Genomic DNA, 14,170 nt, shown 5'->3' with positions numbered 1-14,170 from the left:
GCATGTCTTGTCCTCTCCTGTGATTGCATGGGTGGTGACACTGAAATACATACAGTCAGTATTGGTACAATCAGATGATAACAAGAGATCCCAGGACATGTACATACAAATTTTGCTCTTCACAGAAGGTTCAGTGATTCCTCTGGGGGTTTGGCCATGCTACTTTCATATGGAAGACAACTGCTCCTCCCTCCACTGGCTGTGTCATGCTCCTGTTACTGGCCCAGCAATCACAGGGAGATAAAATAAGAGGGATAAAAATGACCCTCTTCTTCTTGTTTTCAGGGGTTAAACACTGTTGCACCACGCCATGTTGTCTTGCTTTGCTGTTTGTCTGTTGCGGAGGTTTCCACACTGAATAATGTCAAATTTAAACCAAGACCAGGTTTTACATCATAAGATATCATACTATATGTAATGTCTGCTTATTTTGACCCCATCATCAAGCCTTGTCTACACGCTGAAGTCTGTCTGTGTGACGTTGTGCTTTTATTTTGCTTAGTCCTGCTCGTTCAGTCAGTTGAAGGAGCACTTCCTGCTGTTTTAAATCCATGTTGATTTGTTACTGCCTGCTTTTCTAGCGCTGCGACCGTAAAGCGCTTTCAAAATGCAGCGTAGTTAAGGTTAGGGTGGACAGAAGATATGGCTGACTTTTTGTATGGGCATCTCTCCTCACGGCCAGTAATGCATGCAAAGCCATGGAAATTACGAATGCTGAGATGATTTCTCTGTAAATCATACGAAAGGTTATAATAGCTGTACGCAGCAGTAGTGGGACAAAGTGCTATACAAGAGGTATGCTGTAATCAATACAAAGGCACACAATTGCCATTAGTCAAATGAGTTACAGCACCCACCCCATTTGCTGTGCCAGCCTCATCGACTGTACTGTGTTTTTATGTTGGAGAGTAACTCACTGCTTTTTATCTTTTGTTTTTCTTGTTTTTTGTTTTCTTTTGTCTTGTTTTCTTATTCTTTGGTTTTGTATTTCTGTCCAATGTTGTTTACTCCAGAAATGAGGTCTAGTAAATATAGCAGTAAGTGATGTGGCTTCTTGTCTTGCTGTCTTTGTCCATCTGTCTCTGCATGCCTTTTCCTGCCTGTTGGCTTCTCTTTCCTTCTGTCTTTGGTTCATTTTCTCCCTTTCGCTTTTGAGTTTGTTTGGTTACGTTTTTTGTTTTTTTTTCTTGTCATTTCTGGGGGTCACAGAGCTGAGGCTGTCTGAGTTGTCTGTCTGTTACTGGACGGTACACGTGTCAATCGCCATGGCTGACAGCACTGATTAACTTATATCCTGGTTCAGCGTATACAGGACATGAAATAATATATCTGCTCCAAAGTGGACATTACACCTGACCCTATCTGTCTCTTTCCTTTTACCACGACAACTTTCTGCGCTGGCAGAGCTTCTCAGAATTAAATTTATGGGTATGGAACATTATTATTCATTTTGCTGTGCTTAAAGGGTTTGCCAAGATCCTCTCACAGTCACACATTATTGTGCCATCTTCTTTCTAAAACCAACAACTGGGTCTCCCTCAACCTGTCCCTCTTTTTCTCCTGCCCACTAACCTGCTTTTAAGACATGTAACCTCCCTTCTCTGCATGCATTCTTCTTACATTATGACAAATTTGGAAAAGTAGACTTTAGAGAAAGAGACAAATTAACTGGGAAGGATACATTAATGAAAGAAAGTGCAGAGGTGAATTAAAACACAATGTAATGAGCCTTATACTAATCAAAGTTGTGTTTATCTGGACACCATATCTACCTTCTTTGTCCAAAAATCAGGGAATGTTTCACATCATCGATAAATACAAGTATCTGGCTCGTCCTCTGGGCTTTGGCAATGTGCATATTGGCTTCAGCAGCCTGTCGAATAAAAACATGCAAGCTGCGAGTATTTTTGCAAAGCGTTGCCAAAAGCGAGCAAAAGGCCTGACCACATAGTCTGTCCTTATTATTCTGCCCTTGATTGACTCAGTGTCAGAGTCAAGAGCTTGCCTGTCCTAAATCACGATTGCTGTTGGCTCCACTGTGCCAGCGAGCTCGCCTTCCCATTTCCCTTTGCCTTTCTGTATCAGTACCCTGTGACACACACACAATGCCGGGCCAAGGCTCTCGTAGGCTTGTCAATCCCTACAGAGGCCCTTTATTTAGAACCCCCCCCCCTTGCCCCCCTGCCTTCCCCTTCAGTGGCGTGTCTAGAGCTTTTTGAGGGAGGGGAGAGGGGGAAAGGTGAGGTGATGAATTAGGTAAAGGGGACAGTTTCTGATTCACATGCCCCTGTTTCAAGCTGATTTCAGAAATGCTATCAATAAATTCAGCTTTCTGATGTATTTTACCTTATTTTAAAGTAACTTTCCTCCATAAGAACCACAGTTAGATACATAGACAGACAGGCTTCCACTCATATGTGTCACTGTGTTAAGTTGAGTGCTTCAGTTTTAGTCCAAATTGAGAAGAAACACTGAAACTAAGAAATATTTGTGTTTCATAAGGTTTATGACATTGAAAGACAATGATTGGTCGTCAGGGACTTTAATTCAGCCGTAACTAACAATCCAAGGGCCTCTGTAATCCTGTTTTAGTTGATATGGGGACAAAGTCAGGCCAGTCTTTGGTTTCTGGGGACTAGTTTCTCCCTGGGCCTTTCTCCTGGACACGCCCCTGCTCCCCTCTCAGCCCCCTTCCTCTCCCTCTGTCTACATGTTTCCTCCTGCTCCTCCTTCCTCACCACTCAGCTTTTTCCTCCTTTTATTCCCTCCTCCCCCCCCCCCCCCATGTTCTGTTCTGTTTGTTGCTCCCTCTGTCATTGTGTCGTCGCGCTTGCCGTTCTGACACAGAGTGTTACACCACAGCAGGCCCAGAAATCAGAATTAACCTAGATACACCAAGATGGCGTAGTATTCACACAGCATCACCACAAACCTGTTAGACCTTAATGAGTTTAATGCAGCGCAGTGTAATGTCATCCAAATCTGTCTAGAGATGTTCTCAAAGGCAAGTTCTCACTATGTTGTGATAAAAGAGCTGTAACCAACTCGACACTGTCACCAGCAACCGCTTTGCAGACAAACCTCTCAGAGGCGTAGTCTGGAGAATTGTTAGTGAGCAAATTGTATCGTGCATAATGAAAAAAAACATTTTGCCTACTTGGAAATTATGTTTTTGCGTAATTATAGGTAAATTCAGTAGCTCTATAAGGAAAAGTTAATTGTCTTGTATGGTATCTTATATTTGTTTCCAAATGTGGATGACTGTGATACAGAAGTTATCTGATGCCAGAACAGTCCAAGAAATGATTACATAACATTAATGGAGAACTCCAAAACAATGATTACAGGTTATTGTAATAAATGTTATGACAACCTCACTCCAACATCAGAGAAATAACTAATACCATAATACCATGGATTACTATTTCCACCAGTTTTTCAAGCCAAAAAAAGTTAATTATGGTCACATTTTTGCAAGTAAAACAACTTTGATTAAAATTCTAAATTCAAGGACAGGAAACTAAAACAACTTTGATTAAACATGTTTCTGCTGACCTCCAGTGGTTTAATCTCTCACCTTGCTACAGTGATGTAGAAGTGTACTCCAGGGCCCTGTGACATCACTGTCGGGTGTGGTTACAGTTGCAACAGAGCACACTTCTGACCACGTCAGTGATTAACCACAGAGGGAAGCAAAACACTGCTTTTCAGCCTGATGATGTTAAGTGACTGTTAAAACAAACAAGGGTTAGAGATGAACAATGTTTGCTTTGACAAAAAAACAGAAAACCTTACTCAAAGTCAGAGGTAACCAGTTAAATTCTGTTGAAAAAAGCCACATCAGAGGCCCTGCAGTATTACCACCACAGGGTCACCTAAAAGCCTCGCACAGGCTTCTGTGAATGTTCAAACTTAAGAAAGTACAAGAACATTTTTTTGCATTTTTCTTTAACTTTTGTGACAACTATAGTTATGGTGAGCTCTGTGAATACCAAAACGTTTATACTGTCAGCCCCTTGTGGTGTTAACACTTTGAACAAAAACTGCTTTATTCAATTTTTTCATCTGGACGACTCGTCTTTGGTTGTTTCCATCCATACAGGCATGTTTTCAGATCCCCTCCAGTGCCATCTGTAGCATTACATCCCCATGGCCATTGTAAACACACTTGTATAGGGACAGCAGGAAGTCTATGTCAGGATGTAGGTTTACAGCTCTGCTTTTCATCCTAATATTTATGAGATTGTAGAATTACTCCTGTGTTGTAGTGGCACTGTAGTACATGTAGTACAGTTAAAACTGAAAGGCATGAGACATGAGGAGATGTTTTACAGACAGCACAGGGGATAGGATGGCAGCAGATAATAGTGAGAAAACTGTGTCTGTAGTTACCATCAATGGAGTAGCGCTCATGCTGTACGTGTGTGTCTGTGTGTGTGCGTGTGTATTCTTGTCTGTTTTGTGATTGTCTGTCTGCAATGCATGGATGTGTGCGTGCACGTGAACATGTGTGTGTGTTTGTATGTATGTGTGTGTGTGTGTGTGTTTCTGTCCACAGAGGCTGAGGAGCTCTACCAGAGGAGGGTGCTGACGATCACAGGCATCTGTGTGGCGTTGTTGGTGGTCGGCATTGTCTGTGTGGTGGCCTACTGCAAAACCAAGTATGTGTCATTGAAATAAAGATAAAGAAGTATTCAAATCTCAAAAAATACTCCATTACAATTGGTAATTATCAGCAAAGAGTACTTAAAGTATCAAAAAGTAAGTATACATGTTCTGCAGAAAATGTCTCCTGTGACGGATATATTATTATGTATGACTTTATTAGACGGTTACTGACGTATGAATGTGTAAGCAGCATTTTACTGTTGTAGCTGCTCGAGGTGGAGCTAGTTTTAACTACTTTAAATACAGTTAGCTAGTTTAGTCCAGTGGTTCCCAAGCTAGGGGTGGGGCCCTTCCAAAGGGTCACAAGATAAATCTGAGGGGTCGTGAGATGATTCATGAGAGAGGACAGAAGGAAAAACAAAGTTCTGCTATTCAAATGGCATCTTATTTTTATTTTTCCTATCATTGCTTTTTTGAGAAATATTGGATTTGAATTTGACCTCTTAAGACCTTAAACAATCAACATCTGAGAAATTTAGAAGGGAAATGTCTCTTTGGTGGATCTGCTAACAACGCATAAACACCTGAAACGTGACAAGGAGCCCCGACTAGTCACGTGAGACTCTCAACAGGCCGCTCCGACCTGCAAGGCCGGGGTCATTGACTGAGGCTAGTTATTGCTAACATCGCTAGCTTGTCTACTTGTACTGTGCAAAGAAACACACAGCAAAACTGTACATAAGAAAGGCTGGAGAAATAACATAATAAAGAGGACCCAGCTCAAAACCGCTGTAACAAAAAGAACAAACAAACGTCATTTTCAATAAACAAACATTAAAAAAAACAACTCATAAAACAACATTGTCAAACCCACAGCGAGTGTGGTCTATTAAGTTTTCAGTGTATTAGTAGCGTGCATGCTAGATGCAGATTAGCATCATTGCGGTCTGTCGAGAGTCCCCTTAACTAGTCTTTGCCAAAAAGGCTGGGAAACACTTTAACAATGTATTGTATTATAAGATTAGCATGTGTTTTTTCAGGTAAATCAATAAATATATGTAGTTCCCGCATTAAATGGAATCACTCAAGCACAAGTACCCATTACATTCTGCAGTCTACCAGATCGAAGCTAAATGTTTTGCTTGTTGGTTGGTTGCTTTGTCATGTTGGCAGCATGATCTAAAAAGAGAGAATGGTCCATTTTAAAATGGCCCAATACTCAATCACAAGAAGTTGATCAAACCACTTCACTTATTAATGAATCCCAACTGCTCCTCATGGTATGTTTTTTTATAATCTTGAATTTTGCTGGACCCCCAATCCTGAGCATTATACAGTGACTAGAAACAGAAGAATACGCTTTCATTGCAATAAGTGTCCAAAAGGTCCATAAAACGACCATGTGATGAGTGAAGTGCTAGCAAAAAAAGTAATGAAAGCTAAAGAGAGAGACGGAAGGGATTTTTAAAGAGCAATTATAGTGACTAGCAAATGATTGGTTTCTAGTTTAGCACTTTTGCCAGATCACTTATTGTTCCTTCATCACCGCCCCTCCAGGAAGCAGAGGAAGAAGATGCACAGTCACCTACACCAGAACCAGAATCAGTGTGTGGAACAACCCAACCGAATGCTGGCCAACGGACCCAACCACCCCGGGCCTGGTCCTGAGGAGATCCCCATGGTTGACGTGAGTCCAAACAGTAGAAACACACAGCAGAGGCGGGGAGAGGTGATCCGGAGGTCAGATTTAACTGACAGACTGGAAGTGAAGTCGCCTCCTGACGACGATGCACTTCATGCTGAGAAGAAACCCACAACAGCTCACCCCGGACAGACTCCAGATTTTCTCAGAGGCAGAGCTGCTCTCCAGGCATAAATAAATAAGTAACCATAGTTTTTTAAAAACGCAACAAAAATAACCGGCCAGATTGAAGGTCCAAATGAGAAAAAGTTACTTAAGTCAGTTCATGACAAGAGGGATTGGTTTCATAATATTTAGCTTTTTTTATTAGAGATGCTGGTTAAGCATACAGTTGGTGCCAAAGTGGGTGCAGTTGCCAAACTGTACCAGACATTATTGGCAGCTGTGATCCTGCTTTAGCTTCTGGTAGCCAACAATAACAATAATACAGTACAACAATAGCAATTAATTTACAATTATCTATTAGCTACCAATCAGAACGCATAGAAGTCACATTTTGTGATCTCCAGGCTGATTTTGCTCTCCTATCAAAGTGCACAGGCTCTGCTGAAATAATGCCAGATATATCAGTGCTTTTAATTAAATATTACTTTCCTATAAATAGGATTTTGGTGTCAAAATGTTCAGAATACCCTCAGATATTCATTAATGCTAAAGTAGGGACAGAAGAAGAAGAACACTAGAGCTGGATGTCAGCTTCACCTGAGTAAACTGCTCAGGAAGCCCACCGAGCCCCGGCCGCTTCATGTCTCCTCAGGTGGGGTTACTCATAGACTTTATTTAGCTTTAACTCAGATTTATCTCCACCAAGAAGGTTCTTTTAGCCTTCAGAGCAGTTTTGCCCCCAAAAGAGTCCTCGTGTAAATAAAACTCTGATCCACCGACAACATGGGGAAATATAGTGGTGCGTAGCTGACTGATGTTAAAGAGAGGGCAGAAAACACCTACCATTCTCTTGGAGACATAATGGGCATGAGTCAGCATAATAGCAACAATGAAAACAGTGAAGAGAGAGAAGAGATGCGGAGCTACTGCAGATCTGTACAGAAGAATCCTCTCATCGTTAGATCCCACTGTATAATTACTGTATGTATAATTTATCTGTGTTGACTGTATGAAACTGATATTTTGGAAAATGAAAACATAGTAAAACAAAGTATTAAAGAGTGTTTATGTATGTACGTGTGTGTGCGTGTCTTGCAGTACATCTCCAAGAGTGTCCCAACGACTGAGTGTGTGATCAGCCACGGAGCTGAGGGTGCAGGCAACTACGCAGGCAGCCGAATGTCTACCCGCTCCCACCACTCTACCACTGCCTCACATGCTTCCAGGTAGACCTACCACACACGCACATGCAGATGAGGATGTATACATAGGCAACATAGTTCTCTATTCCTAGTTTTTCTTCATATACGATCCTACAGTTTCAGTTGTTAACAGTTTTCATAGGGACTATTTTATTTTGTAGAAAGTAGCTCCAATGCAAACTGTTGGCAGTGAGGTCTGTGGATTATTCAGAGTAACAGAAACATTTTTTTTCAATGTCATTTTTCAATGCAAAATTCCATTCACCTCCATTGTATTGGTGTGGCAGCAGAAATCTCAGAGACAGCTATCTCAAAACCTGGACAGTTAAAACCAATACCTTCTGCATGGGTAGAAACCACCAGGGCTAAGTAAGAAAACATGTGATTTGGGTGAACCAAACCTTTAACACAAGCTTTTAAAAACTTCCAATCAGGTGAGGTAGTTTGACCTGTTGCCAGTATAGTTCAGCTTGTTTTGAAAGCTGTTCAAAAAGTCACCCAAATTTACTGACACATACAGCACACACAGAGCAACTTAGGCATCCCATAAGTCTAATACTGATTGCCATTCAGTCTTTGTTTGGTCCGCCAACTCATGAGAAAAATATGTCCAGCCACTTCTTTACTTTATCTTGTCTGTATTTCATGCTGGACAGGTGGTGTACAATCAGACTGTGTAGAGTTTCAGTTGGCTGTTGATTATCAATGCAATCGGCAGTATTAACAGCTCTGCCGCACTACCCAGAGTGATTCAGTGTTTTTTTTATCAAAATGATCACTCGATGGTGTTTTAATAGACAATGCATGTGAACATTAATGTGGTATTGTCTCTTTATCCAGTACCTTCCTCCTCTGTATCCTCCTGCCTCCTCAGTGCTGTTGTAACCTTTTAAACTTGTTCTGCTAACACCCACACCTGCAGACACGAGGAGCAGACATGGAGCATGGAGCGAACGGAGAGTATGAACTCAGACTGCCAGTCAGGTGGGCTGTCAAGCTCTGTGGGAACCAGTAAGTGCAGCAGCCCGGCATGTATGGCGAGGAGGGCCGCACACTGGGGCTGCACGGACGTGTCTGGACCGGGAATGCAGTACGGGGACTCCTACGACTCTCTAAGAGACTCGCCTCACAGTGACAGGTAGGGATGGTGATAATGTGTGTGTGAGTGCGTGTGGATATGTATTACTTATGTTGTGGGGACATAAATGTGTTTACACATTCACATTGTGGGGACTCACCTTCCTTTTGGGGACAAAATGCAAGTCCCCATAACGTAAATCATGAAATTTTAGTGATGGAAATGCATCTCTCTGTGTGTGTGTGTGTGTGTGTGTGTGTGTGTGCATGTGTGGTGGTTAACTCAGTCAGTGTTCATGACTCTAGGACACTTTTGCTTTGATTTGTTTTTTGTCACACCGGCCTATCTCCTCTTTGGCGACCCCAAGTGGCAATTAATTGTTGTGAATTTTTCAATGTGTCAAGGACTACATCTCCCAGATACTGTATACTGTAATGTGACTTTATATACCAGTGCTGTCCTAAATGAGTTCTTTAAGGGTAGTGGTAGTGAAGGTAATGAAAGCTCTCACTGATTTTTTGTTGATGTTTTAGATTTTATGAAAAGTTAGTTGTGTCATTCAGGGTCAGTTATTAAAGAGGCATTTCTTTTTGATTGTTGTAAATAACTTTGGTGTTCCCACTTAAACTCAACCTGACTCCTCTGTTTTTACCATTTACCAGTTAGTGGTTTCCTACATGTCCCAGAATGCCCTCTGACTAATAAACAGACTTGACATTCCTGTATTTGGCTTTGTATCACCTGTGTGAACTACAATAGGACAGTTTCTTTATATAGACCTTTTTCACAGCAGACATTTTGGCATGACATAGTAGGAAAAGCACATTAGATAACATTAGAAATGGCTACATTCCATTTAGTTGAGCTAGTTCCTGGGTCCCGGTTTTTTGAACATATAAATTCTGTTTTTCACATTGATTAACTTCGAAAGGAATGATACGTTCGGAGGAACGATTTTAGAGCATTTTATATAGAAAGTGACTTGATCTGCTTTGTGTCTCTCTATTGTGTTTCTAATATAATTCCAAACAAATTTAAAGTTTCAATAGATTTTAATGCAACACATACGTAGTTCACAATAAGCGTAAATCATTTTGGTGCTAAATTGACTCACTCAGTGTTTCAGACTTTGGAATCACTGCTGTTGCAAAACTGTGTATTAACAGCTAAGTTAAACCCAATGAGGTGCAGCAGCCATACACTCCTTGCAGCTGTGATGGCACATGTTCAGTAATATTTTTCATATTCTGGGGACTGATTGAGTGGGTGGCGAGGTGGCTCAGTAGTTAACACTGTCGTTTCATGGTGAAAAGGTTCCGCGTGCGAACCTGAGCCAGCTGGCTGCGGGCTTCCTGTGTGGAGTTTCCTCCCACAGTCCAAAGACTTGCAGGTCAAGTGGAATGAAAACACTAAACTGCAGATGTGAATGTGGTTGTTTGAATGTGTGTTAGCCCTGTGATTGACTGGCGACCTGTCCGGGATGTATCCCTCCTCTTGCCCAGTGCATATTGGGTAGGCTCCAGGCCCCCCAGCCCTGAAGAGGACAAGTGATTTAGAAAACAGATGGACGGGACTACTGACAGAATGGCTGATGTTGACTAGCTACTGCTATCAGTCCAAATCTCCAAAGTGTTTCTCCATCAGAGAAGTGCATCCCATCCCCACTGATTTATTTCACAACCTTATCAAAACTTCTGGTGTTGTGTACTGTAAGGTCACTGGCCGTCAAACTACTGGGCCTTAGTGCCAAATCAAAATACATATATACAATTGTAGTTGATGAGTGGTGAGTGAGCATCCTTTTGGTAGATTTTGATATAAAGCAGCACAGACCAACTGAATGTTAAACGTAGTATAGTGAGTTCATGTGCTTGTTGCCACTTACAGCTTCAACTACAGTTTTAAAGTTAGTGTGTTTTCTTAATCAGACATAATCATCATTACAATTGAGGCCAAATATGTGTTAGTTTTGGTGGACTTTGTCTGCACATTTGCAAGCATGTGGTAATAATCTGCTGTCATCGTTCCTGTCCAGGTATGTGTCAGCGCTGACCACGCCGGCGCGCCTGTCTCCTGTGGAGTTCCACTACCCCCTGTTGCCGCCCCAGGTGCCCACCTTCCAGATCACCTCACCCAACACAAGCCACGCCCTCTCCCTGCCCCCCGCCGCTGCCGCCTACCACAGAGAAGACGACCAGCCCCTGCTACGATGCCCCGATGTGCGTAGGCAAATATAGTACACACATACCAATGACTGTCATATGACTGGAGCAGCACGGTGATGGTGACAATATGCCATCAGTTAATGAATAGGGCTGGTGATGTTCTATATTTTTTCATTATCAACAAATCCCATGAAAAGACCAAAACCAGCAATGCGTCCATCCATCTCACAGTGCTTTGTGACTTTCTGTCTGTGGCACTCAGCCCCAAACCCATTTATTCCTACTTAAGATCTAAATCTTTAAAAGTGGGTCACGAACATATGCTTTCATTTTTTTTTAAAGGCTAAATAATTTCCCAAAACAGCTGGAAACTGTAGTTTTTAGTTAATTTTACTCAAACAGGAGTAAATAGTGCCTTTTTTGGGGGACTATTTTCAGCTGCGGATTAATACACATTTGATGCGTTAGTGAGGATTTACAGCAGCAGGATGTATGTGTATGTGGGATCAACTCAAAATAAACTACAGTGCCCACATTCATCACAATGAAGGGACATGTCACGCAGCGCAACAGTGTGTTTTTAATAGAACAACAATAGAGCTCTGTGGCGCAGAGGAATAAGCTACTGTGCATCAGGCTGTAGATCAACAACACTTGTTAGCGGGATGAGTTCATTGTTGGTTTTGCTTTTTTCTTGGGATTTGTTCTTAATAAGAAAAATATAGCATACAACCTGACTTATCCTTTAGCCTGATGGTTCAAATCCCTGCGTTGTCATCCACCCTGCTGAAGTTCCTTTGAGCAAACCACCGACAAACATTTTCTATCAAATGCTCTCTCTGTTTTACGTTTTAGGATGGAAGTTTATACAGGCAGCCCCGGCGTCCGCGGCGACCATACCTGACGGAGAGCACAGGAAGTCTACCGTCAAGCCCCTACCGTCTCCCTGACGACGAGGCCTACGAGACCACGCAGGAGTACGCCTCTTCACGGGAACCCATCCGAAGCCGGCGCCGCCCGCGACGCAACCGCCTCAACGGACACATCTCCCAGCGTTCAGCGGGTCTACGGGACTACAGCTCACAGAGCTTCAGCCAGTCAGAGGAGGAGGAGGAAGAGGAGGAGGAAGAGGATGCTCACGGGGAGAGCACACCTTTCCTTAGTATGCAGAACATGAACGTGGACCCGCCCTTATCCGTCCCGGGTTTCCGTTCGTCATCTGGTGCGGACACACGGACTCACCGCGGGCTGAGTCGGCCGGGGACACGCAGCAACGGGCAGAGCCGCGGCTCGCAGTCGCAGCGCTCCAAGGCTGACAACATGCCCCTTTAAGACTTAACCCCCCCCCCCCCTGCCACCACCCACCCCCTCCACCTCACACACTCCCCCTCCTCCTACACACAACCAGTGGACTAGAGACCTGCACCTAGGAGAAATATTTTTATTTTGTATAACAGACAGATATTCTAAACAAATGAAATATTTATTTTCATTTCAGCAAAAATTGTCTACTAGCTAACAGCAAAGACTTTTTTTATAATGGGGGGGAAATATTTATATGTAAAGTTTTTTGATTTACAGCATTATGAGAGATGAAAAAATAAGAGAATTACGTGCCAATTTTTTCACAAGTTAGATAAATAGAATAATATTGTGGTGCCTTTTGCTGTATGCTGAAGTCGGAGGTCCCATTGAGTTTTTGTAGCCTTTCTTATGAAGACTCCTCATTTTTATAGAGACCAACCCTCTTCCTTCCTTTTGCTTTGGTTTTTTCTCTGATTTGGGATCTTCCTCTTTTTGAACTGTGATCTGATTATGTCATCATGCAATATTGATTCCTCCTGTGTAAAAGGTGTCTGTTTACATGAGTATGATCCACGCGATGCGCTCGTTTCACAGGGACATTAGTCACTGACGCAACCGGATGTGTAGGGTAGTTTTTTTTTTTTCTCGGATGAGTTTTTGGATGAATCACATCGGTCGTTTATGTCCTCGTTCGCTGCCTCTCAGTCATTTGTTGTTATTTCTGTGAAGAGTGTGAGGGAGTTGTTGAGGGAAAGTCACTCCAGATTCCTGTGTAGGTGTTCAGGGTGCTGCCATGACATTGGTGGTGGTTGCAGTGTATGTGTGCGCGTGTGTATGTGTGTCTGTGTGTGTGTGTGTGTGTGTGCGTGCGCGCATGCCTGTATGTACACCTCATGAAGCCTCATTTGGTTTTCGCCTCCGTTCACCTTGGAGGGTGTGGTCTCTTGTTTGACTGACACGCTCCTCCCACCAATCCTCACGCTGCCAGAAGCTCCATTGCACTGTAAGAACCTCCCTCCATGAGCAGTCATTGGCCAGGGAGCTGCCGATCCAAACCGAACCTAACCAATCCAGTTGTAATCCAGCCTGACTCTGGCCTCCCGTGGACTGCCCAGCCCGCCCGTTTCCTATGCCAGCAGCTTAGAGCCGCACTGTGTCTCAGGACTTCCCCATCGCATCACAGCCAAAAGACTCAAAGCAGAGAGCGCACGTCATCTCAGTCACAGTTCAGTCCGCAGGCCAGATCCACATCCCCTCACTCCTCCTTCCTGTCCGTCCGTCAGGTTTGTTGCGTTCACTCGTGGCCACGATTAAAGGAGCGTGGGTAAAAAAAAAACAAAAAAAAAAAACTCTTGGAATCAGAGGGGAGATTCAGTTGCTTTTCTTTTTTTCTTTTTTTTTTTTGCTTCAAAAGGTTGTGTGTATGTGTGTTAGTGGGCACGCGTGTCGCTGTGTGTGGGTCACGATGATGAAAAAATGATGTTGTACAGAGACCACATCTGTTCACTATGTTGCAGGGGCGTAGCTAGGAATTCTGGGCCCCCTGGGAGGAGGATATCGCTCTGGGTTCCCCTTTTTTTTCTTCTTCTTTTTTTTTTTTTTTTTTTTAATAATATAATCCTACTGGAAACTTTACGGCCCCCCCTCCAGCTGTGGGCCCCTTGGAATCGCCGCCACCTTTCACCCCTGTAGCGATGGCTCTTCTTTGATGCGGTTCACTGCGTGCAGGTTCACAATGCTAGAGAGCGAGTTCCTGAGTCCGATTCAACTTTTTCTTTCGCTCACAGCCAAACGGTGGTATATGATAATACTGATTACTGCATCCTTGATTTGCATTCCTATACCTTTATTGATTGAACTTCTTTTGCTTGGTCATATTGACTGAATGATCTGTTACGTGTTTGTCTCCCCTCCACCCTACATCGTCCCCTCACCTTCATGTCTTTCTCACCCCCTTACCGACCTTCAGAAGCAACTAGCAGATGAATTTAGGCCCCATCTCCAG

At 43.0% G+C, this 14,170-nt stretch overlaps 1 protein-coding gene across 1 annotated transcript in view; it reads left to right on the top strand.

Moving 5' to 3' along the window:
- The window catches only part of nrg2b (neuregulin 2b), a 45,827-nt gene extending 33,635 nt beyond the window's left edge, over window positions 1-12,192 (top strand). Inside the window, exons 6-12 of the mRNA XM_070913365.1 lie at window positions 1,405-1,428; window positions 4,559-4,661; window positions 6,166-6,295; window positions 7,514-7,641; window positions 8,540-8,755; window positions 10,731-10,914; window positions 11,716-12,192. Coding sequence (XP_070769466.1) covers window positions 1,405-1,428; window positions 4,559-4,661; window positions 6,166-6,295; window positions 7,514-7,641; window positions 8,540-8,755; window positions 10,731-10,914; window positions 11,716-12,192 — 1,262 coding nt within the window. The remainder of the gene's footprint in view (window positions 1-1,404; window positions 1,429-4,558; window positions 4,662-6,165; window positions 6,296-7,513; window positions 7,642-8,539; window positions 8,756-10,730; window positions 10,915-11,715) is intronic.
- The last annotated feature ends 1,978 nt before the right edge of the window (window positions 12,193-14,170 follow it).

Source organism: Enoplosus armatus, chromosome 10 (assembly GCF_043641665.1).
Source record: "Enoplosus armatus isolate fEnoArm2 chromosome 10, fEnoArm2.hap1, whole genome shotgun sequence".
In the NCBI taxonomy this organism is placed as follows: Eukaryota; Metazoa; Chordata; class Actinopteri; order Centrarchiformes; family Enoplosidae; genus Enoplosus; species Enoplosus armatus.
Note: the sequence above shows the minus strand (reverse complement) of the source record. Positions and strands in the feature narration are given on the sequence as shown.